Consider the following 20,848-nt stretch of genomic DNA (forward strand, 5'->3'; position numbering starts at 1 on the left):
ATCCATCCATCCATCCATCCATCCTTCCTTCCATCCATCCATCCATCCATCCATCCATCCATCCATCCTCCCTTTCATCCATCCATCCATCCATCCTCCCTTCCTTCCATCCATCCAACCTTCCTTCTATCCATCCATCCATCCTTCCTTCCATCCATCCATCCTTCCTTCTATCCATCCATCCATCCATCCATCCATCCTTCCATCCATCCATCCTTCCATCCATCCTTCCTCCTGTCCGTCCGTCCATGCATCCATCCATCCTTCCATCCTTCCATCCTTCCTTCCTCCCGTCCGTCCGTCCGTCCGTCCATCCATCCATCCATCCCCATCCGTTCAGTCGCTCACTCCTCCCATCGTGCTTAAGTTAAACTCTGGAGGGGCGCCGTTGTCCTAGGAGCCGCTCCTCCCGCTCCTGGACGTCAGGGGGCGCTGCGGCCCTAACGGCGGCAGCCCTGGGCATCCCGCAGGCTCCGAGGCCTCCGCCGGGCAACACAGGCCCATCTAGCGGCAGAGCAGCGCAGCCGCGCGGTCTCTCCTCGGAGAAGCAGGGCTCCGCCGTCGCCAAGGAAGGAAAGCGGCGCCGCAGCACCGCTATTTCTGTGGGTGAGAGCGCCGTCATTCATCCCACCTGGCCAATGAGCGCGTGTCTGCGGGATGAGGTCATACGTGCAGCGTCTTCCCGCCCTCTCCAAGCCCCGCCCCCGCTGCTGCCATAGCAACGCGCCGGGTGCCGCCGGCGCCTCGGGTTCCGGGGGCCTCATGGCCCCGTCGGCCCTCGGGCTCCTGGTGCTGCCCTGGCTCCTCCTGGCGGGGGGCGCCGGGGCCCAGACCTCCGCGCGCCCCGAGGAGGCTTCCTCCTGGGCGGGGATAGAGCCTCGGGCCGGGGCTCCGGGCACCCCGCCGCCCGCAGGGTCCCCGGAGCCCCCGGCCTCGCCGCCCCCGGAGACCCCGGCCTCGGAGCCCCCGGAGCCCCCGGCCTCGGAGCCCCCGGCCCCGCCGCCCGCGGAGCCCCCGGCCCCGCCGCCCCCGCCGCCCGCGGGCCCCGGGCCCCCGGAGGCCCCCCTCGGCGGCGAGCCGGGGAGCGCGCTGTGGGGGGGCGCCTGCCCGTGCGACCTGGCGCCGGACTCGTGCGACCTGAACTGCTGCTGCGACCGCCGCTGCCCCGCGCCGGACGTGTTCGCCTTCTGCCGCCCCGACAGCCGCGCGTGAGTGCCCGGCCCGCCCTGCCCCGGCCCGGCCCCTGCCCCCGGCCCCGGCCCTGCCCCTGCCCTGCCCCTGCCCCCGGGCGCCGCTGCCCCGCGCCGGACGTGTTCGCCTTCTGCCGCCCTGACAGCCGCGCGTGAGTGCCCGCCCCCGGCCCCGGCCCTGCCCCTGCCCCTGCCCCCGGGCGCCGCTGCCCCGCGCCGGACGTGTTCGCCTTCTGCCGCCCCGACAGCCGCGCGTGAGTGCCCGGCCCGGCCCGGCCCCTGCCCCTGCCCCCGGCCCCGGCCCCGCCCCTGCCCCTGCCCCCGGGCGCCGCTGCCCCTGCCCCTGCCCCCGGGCGCCGCTGCCCCGCGCCGGACGTGTTCGCCTTCTGCCGCCCCGACAGCCGCGCGTGAGTGCCCGGCCCGCCCTGCCCCGGCCCGGCCCCTGCCCCGGCCCTGCCCCTGCCCCTGCCCCCGGCCCGCCCCGGCCCCTGCCCCTGCCCCCGGCCCCTGCCCTGCCCCCGGCCCCGGCCCCGGCCCGGCCCCTGCCCTGCCCCTGCCCCCGGGCGCCGCTGCCCCGCGCCGGATGTGTTCGCCTTCTGCCGCCCCGACAGCCGCGCGTGAGTGCCCGGCCCGGCCCGGCCCGCCCTGCCCCGGCCCTGCCCCTGCCCCCGGCCCCGGCCCCGGCCCCGGCCCCGGCCCCGGCCCCGGCCCGGCCCGGCCCCGCCCCTGCCCCCTGCCCCTGCCCCCGCCCCTGCCCCCGGGCGCCGCTGCCGTGCGGGTGCCCGGGGGAGCCGCGGCAGCCCTGCAGGGTTGTGTCCCCGAGTTTGCTTTCTCCCTCCCATTCTAACACTTCCTAATGACCAAAGAAGGAAGTATTACTATTTCTCATTGAAGCGCATCCTGTGCCCGTAATTCAGCCAGTATTTCAACAGGATTGGGCTCTAGAGGCCTTCCCTTTTTCTCTTTGATATTAAGTATTTGCATTTACCCGAGGGCCTCCCCTTCTTCCGATTCTCAAAAAAAAAATCTTCCCTTTTCCTGCATCCAGGCACTGCACCACACTTCTCTAGGGCACTGCTAAACTTCTTTTTTTTCCCCCAAGGCAATGGGGTTAAGTGACTTGCCCAAGGCCACACAGCTAGGTCGTTATTGTGTTTGATCCTGGATTTGAACTCAGGTCCTCCTGACTCCAGGGCCGGTGCTCTATGCACCGCAGCACCTAGCTGCCCCACGCTGCTAAACTTCTAATTAAATATGGCTCTATTTTCTCAAACCTACTCTGCTCCTTATGCCCTTATCATCTTAACTTCTGCCCCATGCTCTTGTAACTGTTCTCTTAGAGATCACCACCTTGCCCAATGAGGCGTCTTTTTTTCATTCCTCATTCTCCCTGATCCTCTTGTTCCTTTTGACATTGACCATCCCTATCTATTGGAAAACCTTTCTTCCCTTGATCTTAGACATCAGTCACTCAATATTAGATATCAGTTTTAAGCATTTAATAGGTGCTAGGTACTCTGCTAGCTCTGCTAGTGCAAAGAATGTCAAAATGAGTTTATGTTTTAATGGGTCAGACAAGTTCATATAAAAATATAGGCACCATAATAAAAAATCAATAAATATTTGCATGAGTGTATAGGTAAAGTAATGTAAAGTTGTCCAGGAGGAAGGTCACTAGAAGTTTCAGATTATCAGGAAGAAAAACTTAATGCAGAAGATGGTGCCTTAGCTTTATCTTAAAAGGAGAGGGACTCTGGGTTGTGAAGGGAGATAGAGAAGGGAGTGTATTCCAGACCTAGAGAGTTGTGAATAAGGAACTGAGAAAGGATCAATTTATCCAAAGTACAGCATGTGGAAGGAAAGGTCCCAGGCTTAGAAAGTAGGCTGGAGTCACATTAGGTAAGGTTTTAAAACACACACACACACACACACACACACACATGGACAGCTAGGTGGCATAGTGGATAAAGCACCAGCCTTGGAGTCAGGAGTACCTGGGTTCAAATGTGACCTCAGACACTTAATAATTACCTAGCTGTCAGGCCTTAGACAAGCCACTTAACCCCATTTGCCTTGCAAAATCCTAAACACACACACACACACACACACACACACACACACACACACACACACACACACCAGTTGTTATATTGTAGAGGCAATTGGAAGCCATTAGAATTGGTTAAGTGGGAGAGTCAGATGTTTGGTCATATTTGGGGTTTAAGGAAATCAGTTTTGCAGCAGAGTATGAACTAGAAGATTAATTAGGAGACTTTGCCATTACCTAGGGAGAGGCAAAGAAAACCTGAAGGAGATATTGTGCTGAGGAGTTGTGAAGGTAAAAGCAATTAGATTTGGCATCTAATTAATTAGGTGTGTGGGATGCAGCAGAGCAAGATGTCCAGGGTAATAGCTAAGTGATGAACTTGGGTCACTGACAAATCATGCTCTTAAGAGTTCTCCTACCTCTCTAATGACTTTCTCTTTGTCTCCTTTATTGGTTCCTATTGAGTGAAATATTCCCTCTTAAGAGTTAATATTCCTAGTGAAGTCTTCCCAGGATTAAAAATCATTAAAACAAAGACCAACTATTACTCAGACTACTCTTAGAAGAAAGAAGGAGAGAGGCTTTCCATTCTCAGTCAGACAACCTCCTGATACTGTTAGGGAGGGAAACAGTAGACTATTTCCAGAACGACCTTGCATTCTCAGTCAGACACCCTCCCAATTCTGTTAGGGAGAGAAATAGTGGAATATTTCTAGAGAAGAGACTTTGCCTTCTTCATTAGCCACCTATTTGATGATAAGGGAGAACAGTAGACTGCCTCCTCTTGTTTGATAACAAGTATTAAACTAAAAAGACAGTAGATTTTTCTTAGAAGACCTTGTATGCTCAGACATTAATTCATTTAGATAGACAACAAAAAAGTCATTAGAAATCTTCTGATATCCTCACTATCTGAATGGTGAGGTAATATTCTATGAAAACATTTTATTCTTCTCTTTGTAACCAGGTAGATTTTTCGCATAAAGATTGTACCTCTGAAGACCTTAACCAATCAGGTTGGAAGAGAGGGGGCTAGGGAGGCAGGGAATCACACTAGGCCATTTAATCTTGCTTGACTGTCACCTTGAGGCAGCTCTTTGATTCACCTTCAGTCTGTCCTTTCTCGAGAAAGACAGTAAACAACTATCTGTTGCTCAGACCCAGTCTCTGAGAATTTTTCTTAGTGTATTTTGCACTGCACACACTATCTTCTTTCCATCTTCTTGGCTACATCCCAGGGTTCTGTTCTTGGTCCTCTCTTATCTCTCATTAGCCTCTTCTTTGACAGTCTCATTCAGTTCTATGGCTTCACCTGCCACCTTTAGGAAGCTATTTCCCAAATATTTATCTTTTAGCCTTGATCATTCTGAGTTCTAGACCCACATTTCCATTTGCCTACATTTCCCAAAATGTGTAAACATTTCCTGACTTCATTATTATTTCTGTCTCCATCATTCACTCAATCTTCCATGTTCCCTAGTACAGTCAGGCCTTCATCATTATGACCTGTCTAAATAGTTGTAATCACCTGTTTCCAAGTGGTCTTGCCTCTTCAGTTTCCTTCCTCTAGTCCATTTTTGTACCTATTGTCAGAATCATCTTCCTTGTCCTCTGCTCAAAAATGTTAGATAGTTCCATATTGCCTACCAAAGAAAGGTCACCTTGTTTGCCTGGCATTTCAGGCCTGTCTTAGGTTTGACACCGTTCTACTCTTAGGCCTTATTACTCTTTCCATCCATTTACCTACCCAAGCAAACACCATTCTTCATAACATGTTTTTGAACATGCTGAACTTTTGCTCATTATCTTCCCTGTGCTTAATATTCCTTTCCTTCACTCTTGAAATCCTATCCATCCTGGAAAGCTTGCTGAAATGCAACCATTCATCCACTCAATAAACCTTTAGTAGTTAAATTTTGATGGTGTTCTGGGCATTCATGTTTGGTAATAGGGGAAACAAATTTAGACATTAAAATCCCTGTCCTCTTTAACTAAAATGTATTATCATATGAGAATACTGCAAGTGAGTTCCAGAAGGAGGAACCACTGCCAACAGTATCAAGGAAGATTGAAGGTGGCTGTTGTATGCAATTTATAGGTTGGAAATCATTAAATTAGTTGGGATCAGGATGTTAGCAGATTATAAAAAGAATGTTTCTTCAGTAAAATAAAGATAGTACTCAAGTATGTAGAAGGGAGTCATAAAATAGGCATTACATAGTATATAAAGGAAATAAGAAATGTTATTTGAGTTGGAAGTTAAATGACAAAAACACAATGAAGCGATTTTAAGTACAGTTAGTTAAGGGAGAGAAAAAGGGAAGCACTAAATTAAAAAATAATCTTATGGGACCATTTAGTTCTGATTGTGATTGAGAAAGGAAATTTAAAAGTTTTCTGTATGTGAACTTTTTAGTTGCTCAATTCATTTTATATTAAGAAAAGTATTAGTTCAAGTTAAATTGGATGATTCATTCATTGGAGGTTCTTAAAACCCAAAGCAGAATCCCCTGAAGACATTTAGATTTCAAATTTTAAGACTTAGTAAAATGACTTTTTTTCCTATAGACTTCAGTGAACATTTTAATTTTTACTTCATGTAAGATTTGGGAATTTCCTGAGATAATACTTGTCATATTTACGTTGTTATAATTATTAAGTATATTATTTTCTTGACTCTACAAAGGACATTTTGCAGCCTGTAAATCTTCTCATGGTTCTCATATTCATCATTTCTTACAGCACAGTTATATTTCATTACATTCATCTACCACAATTAATTTGCTCAGTGATCTATGTGATATCTCCTCAATTGACAGTGCTATCTCCTGCTTCAAGTTTTCCTGGCGCATTTCATTTGAACTCTATTATATTCCACCTCCAATCTCATACTTGTATAAATGTTAACACTTTTCCCCTCCCACCTAGCAGATTGTAAACCTGGCTTTGTTTTTTATCTTTATATTCCTATCATTAGAACATAAAAGATACTAATTCATTGTATTTTTAAATGATTAAAATACTCTTTTTAAAAAAAAAAAAACTTTGTTAGATGTGTTTGCTTTGAAATTTTAGAATTTTATACAAATCCGTGAAATATAATTTTCCTCTAAATTATAAATATTAGGTCACTTCAAGATAATAGTCTGCTTTAAAGTTCCTTATTCTCTTATGTCTTCACAGGTTAGTGGTTTGGAAATGTATAGACTATAACATTATATTCCAAAGTAATGCACCATATCCTGTAAAAATGAAGGTGATGCCAAATGGTGATCGAAAATTTTGTGTCCAGATCAAAGATAGTGAGTTGAAATTTTTCTTTTCTTGCTTTGTAGCACATATGGGTGTTTGCATTATTTCTGACTTTTGGATTGCTTCCTTTTTTTTTAAATTCTCTGTATTATCTTTCTTTTTCCCCTTTATTAACAATCTTTTATTTTCTCTTCCTTCTTCTCCTTCCCCGACATACATTTCCCCAAGGATCAGTAGTCTTGATAAAAGTCTTTAAAACTTTTAAGACCTTTCAGTGAATGCTGGCAGCATGTTAAGTTTTTTCTAATGAATCCTCTATTAGCTATCTGTAAAATGTCAACCAGACTTTATAAAAATGAAGGAATTGCTTAACTGAATCTGAGATAAATCTCATACCCTATACTAAGATAAGACTGAGATGGGTACATGATTTAAACATAAAAGGGTGATAAACCATAAGCCTATTAGAAGAGCAAGGAATTATTTACCTGTCAGATCTATGGAGAGGAATATAATTTATGACCAAGAAGAAATAGAGAACATTATAAAAGACAAAATGGATAATTATGATTACATTAAATTAAAAAGTTTTTGCACAAAGAAAACCAATGCAGCCAAGATTAGAAGGAAAGCATAAAGATGGAAAATAATTTTTACAGTCAATATTTCTGATAAAAACCTCATTTGCAATATATATAGAGAGAATTGAGTCATATTTGTAAGAATACAAGCCATTCCCCAATTGATATATGATCAAATGATATGAACTGGCAGTTTTCAGAGGAAGAAATTAAAGCTATCGTCATATGAAAAAAATGTTCTCAATCACTTTTTTTTTTTTTTAGCAAGGCAAATGGGGTTAAGTGGCTTGCCCAAGGCCACACGGCTAGGTAATTATTAATGTCTGAGGTCGGATTTGAACTCAGGTCCTCCTAACTCCAGGGCTGCTGCTCTATCCACTGTACCACCTAGCCGCCCCTCAATCACTATTAATTAGAGAAATTCAAATTAAACAACTCAGAAGTAAGTACCACTTCACACCCATCAGACTGATCAATGTTAGAGGAGATGCGGGAAAACTGCAACACTAATGCAACTGTTGGTGGAGTTGTGAACTGATCTGGTGAGCAATTTGGAGCTATGTCCAAAGGGCTATAAAACTGCATATCTTTTGATCCAGCAATACCACTGCTAGATCTCTATCCCAAAGAGATCATTTAAAAAAAGGGAAAAGACCCATATGTACAAAAATATTCATAGCAGCCCTTTTTGTAGTGGCAAAGAATTGGTAATTGAAGGGATGCCCATCAGTTGGGGAATGGTTAAATAAGTTGTGGTATATGAACATAATGAAATATTATTTGTTCTGTGAGAAATGAAGAGCTGGTAGATTTCAGAAAAACCTGGAAACACACAAACTGGAAAACATTGTATACATTTAACAGCAACACTGTGGTGATCAACCATCATAGACTTAGCTCTTCTCAACAATACAGTGATCAAAGACAACTCCAAAAGAGGGAAGAGGAACATGCCATCCATATCCACATCAAGAAACTATTTTCACTTTTTAAAATTTGCTTTTTGTTTTTTCTTTCTCTTGGTTTTTCATTTTGTTATATTCTTTTTTCACAGCATGACTAATATAGAAATATGTGTAACATGATTGTGCATGCATAACCTATATCAGATTACTTGCTTTCTTAGGATGGGGAGAGAGAATGGTGAAAGGGAGAAAACTTTACAAAAATGGATGTTGAAAACTCTGTACGTATAATTGGAAAAATAAATTAGTTTATAAAAATAGAAATAAAAAAGTTACATTTAGTTCATGCATGCAATATACTGTCACAAGTTTTAAATATAGTATACAACATTAGCAAACTTTTGAAATTTCTCAACAAAGAAAAAATACAGAAGTACTTATATATTTATTGAAAATTAGTAGATTTTGTCAGAAAAAAGTAAAGTTTTAGAAACTGTTATGTTCACACCCTATCTTTAATTTCCTATTGAATAGGTAGCCCTTTTCCCAATTGTTTGGGGCTTGAATTTATTAAATAATGTGCTACTTGTTTGATGGTTTTTGGGTTTTGTTTATCTGGTTTCTTTGACATATTTTTAAGTTAAATGTTTTTTCAAAGTATCTTCAAGATTTTTGAGAACTTAGAAAAGATAGATATATATATATATACATATATATATGTGTGTGTGTATATATATATATACATATATATGTATATATATATATATGTATATATATATATATATATGGAAGAGCAGTGCTGGGGCTTGAACACTTGATAACCAAGGAATGGGGAGGAACGTGAAAGCTTTTACTGGGTTGAAAAGCAGCTTGTAATGTTAATCATGTAATATTAATTTGAGTTTGGAAAACTTGAGTTCAGATCCCACTTCCAAGAGTAGAAAGTTGGGAGCCAACTTTTAATGAAATCTCTAAACAGAGCCTAAAGCAACATAACCCTTAAAAAAAATGAAACGAGTTCTCAATTCAAGATATTGTGGAGGAACTTCAGAAAAGGTCAGTCTCAAGTGGATAAAGGGGGAGTAAGGCCCAGTGCAGATGTTAGACCAAGAAGCCAGTAGGAGGCTCTTAGCCACAGCACAGCTCAGGTCCCAGCTCAGCAAACCAAACCAGTAGTGAGGATCCTAAATCCAGCTTCAAAGGCAGAGTTTGAGCTCAGAAACACTAGTGAAACAGGCAGAACTGGATCAGACATCCTATCGCTAGCATCTGAAATACCATAGATAATGCCATAGGCAAGAGTTAAGCCAGAGACCAGACCCCTGGCCCCAGCACAAAAAGCTTGGGACTATACCCCCCAGGACACTCAACTCTCAAAATGAGCAAACCCCCCCCCCCAAAAAAAAAGTGTGCTAATCATAATAAGTGACTATTCTGATGGGGACAATAAAAACGCTATCTCAGAAGAGGAAAGAAGTGACAAAATGCCTACAGGTGAAGTCTCAAAGGAGTTTATCCATTGGTTTCAAATCCAAAAAGTTCTTGGAAGAGCTCAAAAAGAATTTTAAAAAATAGAGAAGAGAGGAAGAAGAAAAATGAAGAAAAAAATGAGTCATGAAGGAGAATTATGAAAAAATAGTTGAAGAAAATGATACCTTTATAAAGTAAAATTGATCAAACAGAAAGGAAAACTACTTTGTATTGTTTTGTTTTGTTTTGTTTTTTAGTTTTTGCAAGGCAATGGGGTTAAGTGGCTTGCCCAAGGCCATAGGGCTAGGTAATTATTAAGTGTCTGAGGCCGGATTTGAATTTAGGTATTCCTGACTCCAGCCAGTGCTCTATCCACTGCGCCACCTAGCTGCCCCGGAAAACTACTTGAAAAGTAAAAATGACCAAGTGAAAAAGGGATGTAAGTCATCCAAAAGTAAAATTGACTAACTGGAAAAGGAAAACAACTCTCAGAATTAGATAAATCTAAACATAAAGTACATAAGAAGGAAGTTAAGGTGAATGGAATTTTAGAAAAGTTTAGATAAGATAGACCTCTGGAGAAAATTAAATGGGGATAGAAAGGAATATTCCTTTTTTTTCTGTAGTACATGGTACCAACACAAAAATTGATCATGTGTTAGGTCATAGAAACCTCACAATAAAAGTAGAAAGACAGAAATATTAAATGTATCCTTTTCATATGATAATGCAAAAGAAATCACATTTAATAAAAATAACCAAAAATTAATTGGAAATTTAAAAACCTATTTTAAAAAAATGTGTGATCAAACAACAAATCATACAAATGATGAACAGTTTCATCCAAGACAATGATAATGATGAGATATCATATCAAAATTTATGGGATTGTGGCCAAAGCAATTACAGGAAATCTTATCTCTTAGTGCTTATATGAACAAAATGGAGAGGAGATCAGTGAATTTGGCATGCAACTAAAAAAGCTAGAAAAAGAAAAAATTAAAAATCCATAATTAAATACCAAATTAGAAATTCTGAAAAAATCAAGGGAAAGATTAATAAAATTGAAAGAAAAAAACTATTGAACTAATAAATAAAACTGTGTTTGTTTTATAAACAAAACAATAAAATAAATAAACCTTTGGTTAATTAAAAAGGAAAGAAAAAAACCAAATTACTAGTAACAAAAATGAAAAGGTGAACTCGCCACTAAGGAAGAAATTAAAGTAATAATTCAGATCTAATTTGCCCAATTTTTTGCCAACTATCTGACAACATCAGTGAAATGGATGCATGCTTTTTTTTAAATGGAGGCATACTTACAAAAGTATAAACTGCCCAGATTTATAGAAGAGGAAATAAAATATTTAAATAACCCCATTTCTGAAAAATTGAAGATGCTATCCATAAACTTAAGAAAAAAAATCTCCAGGACCAGATGGATTTACAAGTGAATTCTACCAAACATTTAAGCAACAATTCTAATTCTAAATAAATGACTGAAAAAATAGGTGAAGCAGTTCTACCAAATTTCTGACACCAACATGGTACTGATACCTAAACCAAGAAGAGTCAAAACAGAAAATTACAGACCAATTTCTCTAATGAATATTGATGCAAAAATTGTAAATAAAATTTTAGCAGGAGATTACAAGTTATTACTAGAATAATATATCACAATCAGGTAGGAATTATACCAGGAATAAGTTTAGGGATGTAGGGATGTTTCAGTATTAGGAAAACAGCATAATTGACCATATCAATAACAAAATTAACAGAAATAAGTATTATTTCAATAGGAAAGCAGTCAGCATAATTGACCATATCAATAACAAAATTAACAGAAATAAGAATTATCTCAATAGATCAAAAAAAAGCCTTTGATAAAATACAGCACACATTCCTATTCAAAACACTAGATGATAAGTGGTATCTATCTAAAATCATCAGCAAGCATTATATGTAATGGGGATAAATTAGCATTTCCAGTGAGATCAGGGGTGAAACACTGATGCCCATTATCATCATTATTCACTATTGCATTAAAAATGTTAGCTTTAGCAATAGGAAAAGGAAAAGAAATTGAAGGAACTAGAATAGGCATTAGGGAAAAAAAAACTTTCACTCTTGGCAGATGATATGATGGTATTTTTAAAGAACCTGAGAAAAATCAGCTTGAAGCAAACTTTAGTAGGATATAAAATAAACTCACACAAATCATCAGCATTTCTATACATTACCAACAAAGCCCAACAGCAAGAGATAGAAGGAGAAATCCCATTCACAACAACTGTAGACAACATAAAATAGTTGGGAGTCTACCTGCTAAGGCAAATCTAGGTACTATATGAATATAATTAAAAAACACTTTTCATACAAAGTCAGCTCTAAACAACTGGAAAAATATCAGCTGCTCATGAGTAGGTAGAGCTAGTATAATTAATATAATTAAAATGATAATTCTAACTATTAAATTATTTATCAAACTTAACAAAAGGTTGATTTTACAATGCTAGAAAAAAATAGTAACAAAATTCATCCGAATCAGTTCCCAACTTGTCCAATAGAGTAGCTAGATGATAAAAAATGGAAAATGAGCAATGGTAGAGAGGATATGAGAAAACTGGGAGACTAATACTCTCTTGGACAAGTTGAGAACTGATCTAGCCATTCTGGAGAACAATATGGAACTGTGGCCAGAGGCCAATAAAACTGCATACCCTTTGATCAGCAATACCACTACCAGGTCTATATATCACAAAGTGATACTAAAAAGGGTTGGGGGGAGATTCACATGTGTGAAAATATTTGTAGCAGTTCTTTTTGTAGTGGCAAAGAAATGGAAATTGAGGAAATGCCCCTTATAGTATGTGAATGTTATGGAGTACTCTTGTTCTGTAAGAAATGAACAACTGGACATTAGAAAAGCCTGAAAAGCCTTGTATGGACCAAGGCTGAGTGAAATGAGCAGAACCAGAAGAACATTGTACACATTAATGGCAACATTGTGAGATGAATAAATTATGATGGACGCAGCTCCGTTCAGTGATCAAAGACAACCCTGTTTTGGAAAATGACATCCACATCTAGAAAAACAAAACAAAACGCCATGGATCCTGAATGCAGAGCAAAGCATACTATGTTTATTTTTTAAATTTTCTTTTATGTGTTTTCTTTTTTTCTCATTGTTTTTTCCTCCCTTAGTTGCAATTCCTTTTTCACAACATGACTAATATGGAAATATGTTAATCCCAATTGTATATGTGCAACTTTTGCAAGACTGTTTGCTGCCATGGGGGAAGGGAAGGGAGGGCAGGGAGAGTGGTAGAAAAATGTGGAATTCATAAACTTGCAAATGGATTAATGTTGAAAACTTCCTTTACATGTAATTAAAAAAAAAGATTGAATAAAAATTTTTTTAAAAGAAGGGAGAGTTGTGTGATCATGGGCAAGTTGCTTAATTCTTTGAACTTTGAATTAGTTTATCTACCTGTAAATGAAGAACAATACCTACAGTACCTGCCTCACAAGATTGTTGTGCAAATTAGATATGTATGAAAGAGACTTGCAAACCTTAAAATGACATGTTGATATAGATTTAAACTATCATAATTGTTTATAATAACAAACCAAAGAAGCATTAAAACTAAAATAACTTGAAATAGAGATTGTGAATTTTATTTGATTGCCACTATTTTGTATATCAGTAGATTTGCAGAAATCCTAGGTTCTTCCAGGTGAGGATAATTCAAGATCTGGCGTCTGAAGAACATTAAAAGACTCTTAATCCTGTCTAAGATCTTTCCACTTCTACCCTAATTCTCATGGTTAGACTAAGAAGGGGATAAACTGTCATAGAAGAATATGATCTTGACAACTCCCTTTATCATCTAATTTGCAGAAGTATAGAAAATATGGCAGAGTACAAGAAGTGTTTATTTTTAGTAACCACTCCAAATAGGAAGTATCTATACACCATTGAATCGGTTTTTTAGATCTCTGTCCTAATCTTGATGGTTTTAAGGAAGGGAAAGTTTCAGAAATCTAGAAAATAGAGTTGTATAGTATTCTGGAAGAAATGTTAGAATTCAGTCCTAGAGAATGAGTGAAAACAGTGACAAAAACCGTGAAACTGTAAGATGTAGATAATGTCAAGATTTCAGGAAAAGGATAATGATGATAAGAAATTCTGACTTGCCACGGAATTTATTGAAGAGAAGTCTGGTATAGGGCAAACCTTCTGGGGCTTTATTTGTTATTTGATTATTTAATTTAATTTTTTGCCTCAAATTAATTTTTTTAGCTGCCAGGAATCTTGAATATTCTTAGATTGATATTTATTTTATTTTTCCAATTGTTATGAAAGTTTTTCAACATTCATCCACTTGCATATTTATCTAGTTTTCTTCCACCTTCCCTTTCCCTTCCTCCCTTCAGCAACGAACAGTCTAGTGAACATTGTACATGTACATTTGTGATTGAATATTCTTAGAAATAAATGGCATTCATTACTTTTCCCGATAACCTGAAACAGCTATTATAGACCTTGAAACAAACAAAACAAAGCAAAAAAACAACCAAAAAAATAAAACTCCCTTAATTTTCAAACTTGAAATAAATTAAAATTCATGCTCCATGTTGTAAAAATTTTTCCCTTTAAATACCTATTTATCTTTAAAACATTTTTATTTTAAGAACTGTTGAACAGTTTCCAGAAGTCTATAGAGTTTAACGAGACCCTCGTACGATCCTTGATAATGGATTATGGAGGTACATCATTCTTCTCAATACCTCATTTGAAGCCAGATTTTCCTCCTTTTTACAAAGTAAGTATATGGGAAGGGGTTATGATCTTTTTTTCCTTTATTGTAAAAAAATTGGCAGTGGGTGATATGGAGGTTTCATGATGACTAGATGGATCTCGTCAATTGTTTGGAAGGAAGATAATGTTCCCCACTTCTTTGATTCCTCCTAGTCTAGCATACCAAACATTCCATTTGTACTAATTAGGGTCAGCCCTGTTTTGATTCTTCTGTTATTTTTGATTCTCTTATATCTTGCTTAGGCCATTTGCACCATTAACAAAGAATTCCTGGTGTTTTTTTTTTCAGGCTGGAGATCCCATTCTGATCTACTTTACCAAGAGGTCATTACTAAGCTTATTCAAACAGCCAACAGGAATAGACCCTAGAGGATTTTGTATTGACAGTAATCCTGCAAGTGAGTAGAATGAGGATATTTGGGATTTATTTGCTCAAATTTTAAGTAATTTTCTTTATTCCCTTAATTCTTTGTGTTCTAAGGATTCCTGGAAAGTGGAAGTACCACCTGCACCCGGTTCTATAACAATCTAACAAGTAGCTGCACCACTGATCCTTCACTGAGGATCAACTTTTATGATGACCTTAGGTTCTTGAAGGTATGTAATACATTCTAGATCATTGCATTACTTCTTTTAACTTTAGATATATGTTATTCTTACCTCCTGATAAGTATAATACAGTATAAATACGGATCCAAAAATAATCCAAGTTTTTTATCCTAACTTTTCTACTCACTAATTGTATAAATTTGAGCTATTGCCTTATAACCTCTCTCTTTCTTTCTGACCCTCATGTCTATAAATTGAGAGAACTGATAGATAACCTTACCTCTAAGGGCCTTTCCAAATCTAAAAATTCTAATCTATAAATTGTATACCCATGTTTCTGACCTCAAAAGTTTTCTATTTTTTTCTTTTCCCTTGCTATTTAATTTTTTTAAAAAAAGGTCACCATTCTCATTTTATTAGTTCTTTATTAATCTTCTATAGATGCTATCTTTTTTGATATATATATCATCTTAGGTTTGTAAATAATAATTTTATACATACAAACAATTTAAACAGCACAAAATTCATGTTAAATACAATAAACAATACTTATATTAACCTATTAAAATGAAAATATACATCCTTTCTTGTACCAGTAAACTACTAAAGTACAAGATTATTAAAACTGAATTTTAGTTTAATTTGAATAGAATGTGATTTTGAAGTCTAGAGATCCCTGCTCAGAGGTTTTTGACCTTTTTTTTTCATTTGGTGAATCCTTTTGGGAGTCTGGTAAAGGTTATGAACCCCTTCTCAGAATAATTTTTTTTTAGGTCAGAATAATATTTTTAAACAATTGAATGAAATGCTAAATTTTAATTAGAGATTAATGAAAATAAATAAGTTTACCATCCAAGTTCATAGAACTTTTGAAATCTCTTTACCAACCTTGAATTCAGCTTAAGAACCTCTGTCCTAGACCCTAGTTCCAATCTCATATCAAAACAGAGTGAGATTGATGAAGTATGGAGAAGAGTTTTTGGTTAATGGAAATATTTGGAATGAGGAAGAGAACCATTCTATTTTTGTTTTTTCCTTGGAGTGAAGGATCCTGCTGTTTCCTATACAAAGAGCACCTTTATAACTCTACTTTTCAATTATTTTAGGTTCCAAAAATGGTGACAGATCTGGAGAAAGGACTGGTAAGGACCTGTTTTATCAGAAAGGAGAGAGAAATCTTATCCTTAGATTTAAAATTGAGAATGGAAACACTTAAGGGTATGGTATTGGAAAGGAAATTATGAGTCTGGGATAGATACTCCAGGGAAAATAGAATACTTTGAATTTAGAATGCAGTCTTTTGTGAGGAAAGAGAAAGAGTCCACATCTTAGAGGTAGAGAACACATCTACCATCTACATGTAATATGATTCTGAAAAAGAATCTATCCCCAAGATGACATTTTTGCTCTATATCAATGGGCAATTGTTTGTTTCTTTTCCAGGTGCCCTTAACATATACTTCAGAGGTCATTTTACCTCAGCTAGATGGAAACACCTGTCGTAATGTTGTTTCCCAGGTATGGGAGCTAATTGTGGAGTCTGTTTATCTATTTACAGAACTAATAAATATTTATATATATTCTCAGAAGTATCCTAGCATCTCTAAGTTGCAGGGCATTCACAGTATTACTGAAATTATCTCCTAACCGAGGCTTGAAACTTTTGGAAATGCTTTCCTTTATCTCATGTATCCATTAATTATTGTCTTCCTCATAATTCTGTCTCATTTCATAAATGTCACTCTTCTTCTCTATTTCCGTAGTCAGGACCCTAGCCTAGATTCTGATTACAATGAGCATTGATTGCTCAAAGCCTAAATTGTATCTATTCCTACATCTTCTCATTTGTTTTAAATATCTGCTTATAAAAGCAAAAATTATTATGATTGTGTCAAAATGTATTCAGATCACTCTAGTTATTCTCAATTACTTTCATACCAAATTCAAATTCATTAAGCCAAACCAGTTTCCTGTATTCCCTTACCTTCATCTCACTACCTTTATGCCCCTTTAGATCCGAGCTCAGATTTTGCTCCAACTCTTAGCTTCTCATGTGACTCCATTACTCTTCTCTAGGCTTGTCCCCTACTTGGAATGCATTTCCTCTTAATTTATTTTTATTAGTAGTATTAGTATTAGTATTAGTATTAGTATTAGTATTAGTATTATTCATGAATCTTCCCCCTTTTCAAAATCTCACCCTCAAAACAATAAATTGTTGTTTCATTCTCTCTTTAGTGTTTCTTCAACACTTATGCTGATGTTCTTTATAGCTTCATTACCTCTTCAATTAGACTGTTAGCCTTCTCAAGGACAGAACATCTTTTTTCTGTCCTATAACATAGGATGTTGCTCTGTGTACAGTATTACAATATTTTTGATTGACTCATTTTATCTTCTGTTTCATTTAGGTTATCTATGAGATAGAGATTAATGGAACTTCTGGAATCCAGAAAGTCTCTGTGTCTTTTATCCTGACCAACCTGTCTGGGGATCCAAGAGCCTCTATAGAGCAGCACTTCACTATGCGTTTCCATGTCAGGGTCCTTTTCTTAGGGTATTGGGTTTTTGTGGGAAGAAAAATATTAGAAACTATATCTTTTTAAGAAGGTTTGGGAACTGAAAGGAGTATTGAATATCTATTTCAGATCTTCCTTTGTAATCTTTTCTACCCAGTTCTCCAATGTCTTTGGTTAAGGGAGAAAGAGATAGCCAAGTAACTAAAATCCAGAGATTATCTGCCAACCACATTTTCACCTAATTTTTAATCTCTTTATCTTCTGCACTTTTTTATTAACATGTTTAGAAGTTGGTAAAATTCATTGATTTTTCTAAACTTATTCATTGCCTGTTTTTTGATAGATTTACTAATGAGCAATGGCATGCTAAGGAAAAGGTAAACTGGAGGATAAGAAAGAAGTGATCTAGATAGCTTTACTTCTGAATAGTTGGAGAATTTATAATATTTCAGTGCCTTCTCCAAAGAATAAACATAAAATTTGTGCTAAAAATCCATGTTGTTAGTTAATATTTGTGACAAAACAACCTCCCTAGTATATTCTCTAAACAAAAGACACCTTATCATTGATTATCTTTAGACAAACTGTTTTCCTCCCCAGATAGAAGTGAGGTTTAAAGTATAAAATGAAGTAATCTAAGAGTATATCATTGAGATAAGTTAATATTTTCTAGTTCACTTTTCAGGAATTTTCTCCAAGGTCTCACAATCCTTACCTATTGGTTACCCTGTTCTTATTCTCAGGCTTGGGCTATACTCAGACTTGGAAAAGAGTTCTTTTCTGTCAGAGCTCAATGCCTCTAGGTCAGACCTCCTTTAAACTCAGTCAATATCCCCTAGACTTAGCCCAAAGAAATGTACTAACTTTTCCTTTGGTTCCAGGTAATGATCATAGTATTTATTTGTTCTCCCATGTCAGTCAGTACCTCTTGAGTTTTTCTAGCTGGCTATGCTTTTGAAATCCCTGGACCACTTGTCCTTGTACAGTTTCTTTTTAAGTATTATCTAGTCTCTATAAAAATCTTCCCATTCACTGGAGAGGAATTCCCACCATTGTTGAAAGCACCTTGAGAAGACAAATACTAAGGTCAGTGTTTCTTCTCAGACTATATTTCTGGAATAATAGCTCCCCTGAAACTCAGTTAATATTTAATTTTTTTGGATCAGTGAAACTGGACAAAATTCCATTTAAAAGGGGTAAGTAGGTGCTTTTTATTTTTTCTTGCCTCAAGATTATTGGTGGATTATAAGATAGTGGATTGGAACTAGATGGGAATTTAAAAGCCACTGAGTCCAATACCCTCTCCTTGACCCCAGAGGGGTTGAGATGACTTTTTAGGTCCTAATTGGTAGAAGTGGGATTTAAACTCAGGCCAGATGATACAGATACTTTTTAACTTCATAGTTTTGTAACTGGGCAAGTCACTTAATCTCTTCTTAGCTTCAGGCTCCTCATTTATAAAGTGGAATAAAATATTACACATTTCACAAGGTTACGTGAAAATCAAATGAGATAAGATATATAACACTTTGCTAACCTTAAAGTGCCAAATCAATACAAGAAATTAGACTCCTAATCTAGCATATTTTTACTGCAAACATTAGCTAGTTTATTTTAGCATTAAAATCGCAGGGACTTGTCTTTTAAGGGTTCTTAGTCCAAGTAGTTTTACTTTTTCTACATGATTTGTTTTTCTTCTTACAGGCTTTTCAGCGTAGAACAACTACTCCTTTGGCTAGAAGTGGAAATCCTGGCTATATTTTTGGAATGCCTCTCCTCGTTTTAAAAAATTATACCATTGATCCAGTATCCTTTTCAGAATAAAGTCTAATCTATTAAGGCAATGTTGAAATTCTGAAGGGGGGGAAGAAACTACAGTTAACAATTTTTTGATTTCTCCTAATACCCCAGATCTTTTATCTAGCAACTTAGCATTGATATTGCCTGATTGTGTTGCCTGGTCAAGTAGCACCAATTAGGTGCTGGGTCCACAAAAACCTTGAAGTAGATTGTAGGTTGGATAAAGGTATTCATTTCATGCTTTTTTTGTTATAATATTTATTTATTGGGGTTAACTAAGTATGAACTGAGAAGAAGAAAGTTAAAATCAAGCATTTGACAGCTCTGATTGTTAATGAGCTTTATTACACTAGAGAAACAGTTACCAGGATTTCTGTTTTCTGTTTTTCTTGTTATTTTCTTGACCATCACTTCCTATCTTCACAGATGACTGTCTCACAGAGCCACAGTGATGGAAGTTGCTCTGTGAAGAGAAAAAAGGTAGAATTTGGGGTGAACACGATGACTGGATGCAAGTTCAGGTAATGCACTCTGTCTCAGCATTGCTTTCCATGACTATTTTTGCTCTAGGTAATAGTTAATTTGTTTCTGATGGCTTGGAAATTCAGAGAAGGGGGGGGAGCAGTCTGAAGATGTAAAAATCATGAAGATGACCCATTCTGGGTTCTGGGGACACTGACAAGTCAGGACTCTTCTTCCAGGACATTTCCTAATGCTAAAATTATCACAGCTGTGTGTTATTTAGCCATTAATCCTCAACTTTTGCTAAATGACAGAAAAGGAAAAGGGAAAGAATTGTCTAGAGCCATCATCAGAGTGCATAACTATTGATTACTTTCCCAGATCATTCCTCTTAGATTTCTACTCTATTTTCTTCCAATTTGCATTTACAGGGTAAAGAACAGAACCTGTGACCATTTGCAGGATGAAATCTATAAGACTCTTAGTGGAACACCCAGTCCAGTATACCTAGGCATCATGGGTAATTCACAGCCATCCCACAGAGGACATTGGGTCAAGGTCTTCACCAAGAATTGCAGTACCCTGGTAATGATGGAATTAGTTTTTTAGCTGAAATCAAGTGAACTTTTTTCAGTTCTTCAATAAAACATGTACATAAGTAGAGAGAGTGCCATCAAAATCAGCCTTGTTTACCTAGATAAAGCTTCTATATGAGAAAGGATTCCTTGTATAGGAGTTAGCTCCAGTAAAAGGAATTGATCTAAGTGTGACTACATGGTGAATATTCTGGACTTGGAGAGAGAACAAGCATTTATTAAGAGCCATGTGTGCCAGGCCTTCTTCTGTGCACTTGAACAAATATCTCATTGGCTGCTCACAACAGTGCTAGGAAAGAAGTGCTCTTATCATTATCCCCATGTTACAATTGAGAAAGATACAACAAAAGGAGATTAAGTCTCAGGTCTGCCTTACTATCTCCACTGCACCATCTAACTTGGGAGTTCAGAGACCAGGTTTTAATTCTGCCCCTGGCTTGCTTGCTTTGTGATCTTGGAATTAGCCTTTCTAAGGTCTCGGTATAATAAATAGATTGGATTCAATATGATTTCAGAAATTCAGTAATAAAGGGGATAGGTTATTGCTTTGTAAATTAAAGCATTTAAGTTACCAGGTTGAAACTAGTGGTCTGGTGTTCCCAAAACATGCGTATCCACATATTTCAGACATTCTGTTGGATCCTTAATTTTTGTT

The 20,848-nt window shown here is 38.5% G+C and overlaps 1 protein-coding gene across 1 annotated transcript in view; it reads left to right on the top strand.

The window, feature by feature from the left end:
• The first annotated feature begins 718 nt into the window (after window positions 1-718).
• The window catches only part of TCTN3 (tectonic family member 3), a 35,414-nt gene continuing 15,284 nt past the window's right edge, over window positions 719-20,848 (top strand). The window contains exons 1-13 of the mRNA XM_074236196.1: window positions 719-978; window positions 1,021-1,209; window positions 1,737-1,807; window positions 6,421-6,539; window positions 14,141-14,271; window positions 14,557-14,665; window positions 14,749-14,864; window positions 15,923-15,958; window positions 16,260-16,334; window positions 17,228-17,353; window positions 19,040-19,141; window positions 19,562-19,656; window positions 20,029-20,182. Coding sequence (XP_074092297.1) covers window positions 763-978; window positions 1,021-1,209; window positions 1,737-1,807; window positions 6,421-6,539; window positions 14,141-14,271; window positions 14,557-14,665; window positions 14,749-14,864; window positions 15,923-15,958; window positions 16,260-16,334; window positions 17,228-17,353; window positions 19,040-19,141; window positions 19,562-19,656; window positions 20,029-20,182 — 1,539 coding nt within the window. The 5' untranslated portion in view covers window positions 719-762. The remainder of the gene's footprint in view (window positions 979-1,020; window positions 1,210-1,736; window positions 1,808-6,420; window positions 6,540-14,140; window positions 14,272-14,556; window positions 14,666-14,748; window positions 14,865-15,922; window positions 15,959-16,259; window positions 16,335-17,227; window positions 17,354-19,039; window positions 19,142-19,561; window positions 19,657-20,028; window positions 20,183-20,848) is intronic.

This window comes from Macrotis lagotis, chromosome 4, assembly GCF_037893015.1.
Source record: "Macrotis lagotis isolate mMagLag1 chromosome 4, bilby.v1.9.chrom.fasta, whole genome shotgun sequence".
Lineage (NCBI taxonomy): Eukaryota > Metazoa > Chordata > Mammalia > Peramelemorphia > Peramelidae > Macrotis > Macrotis lagotis.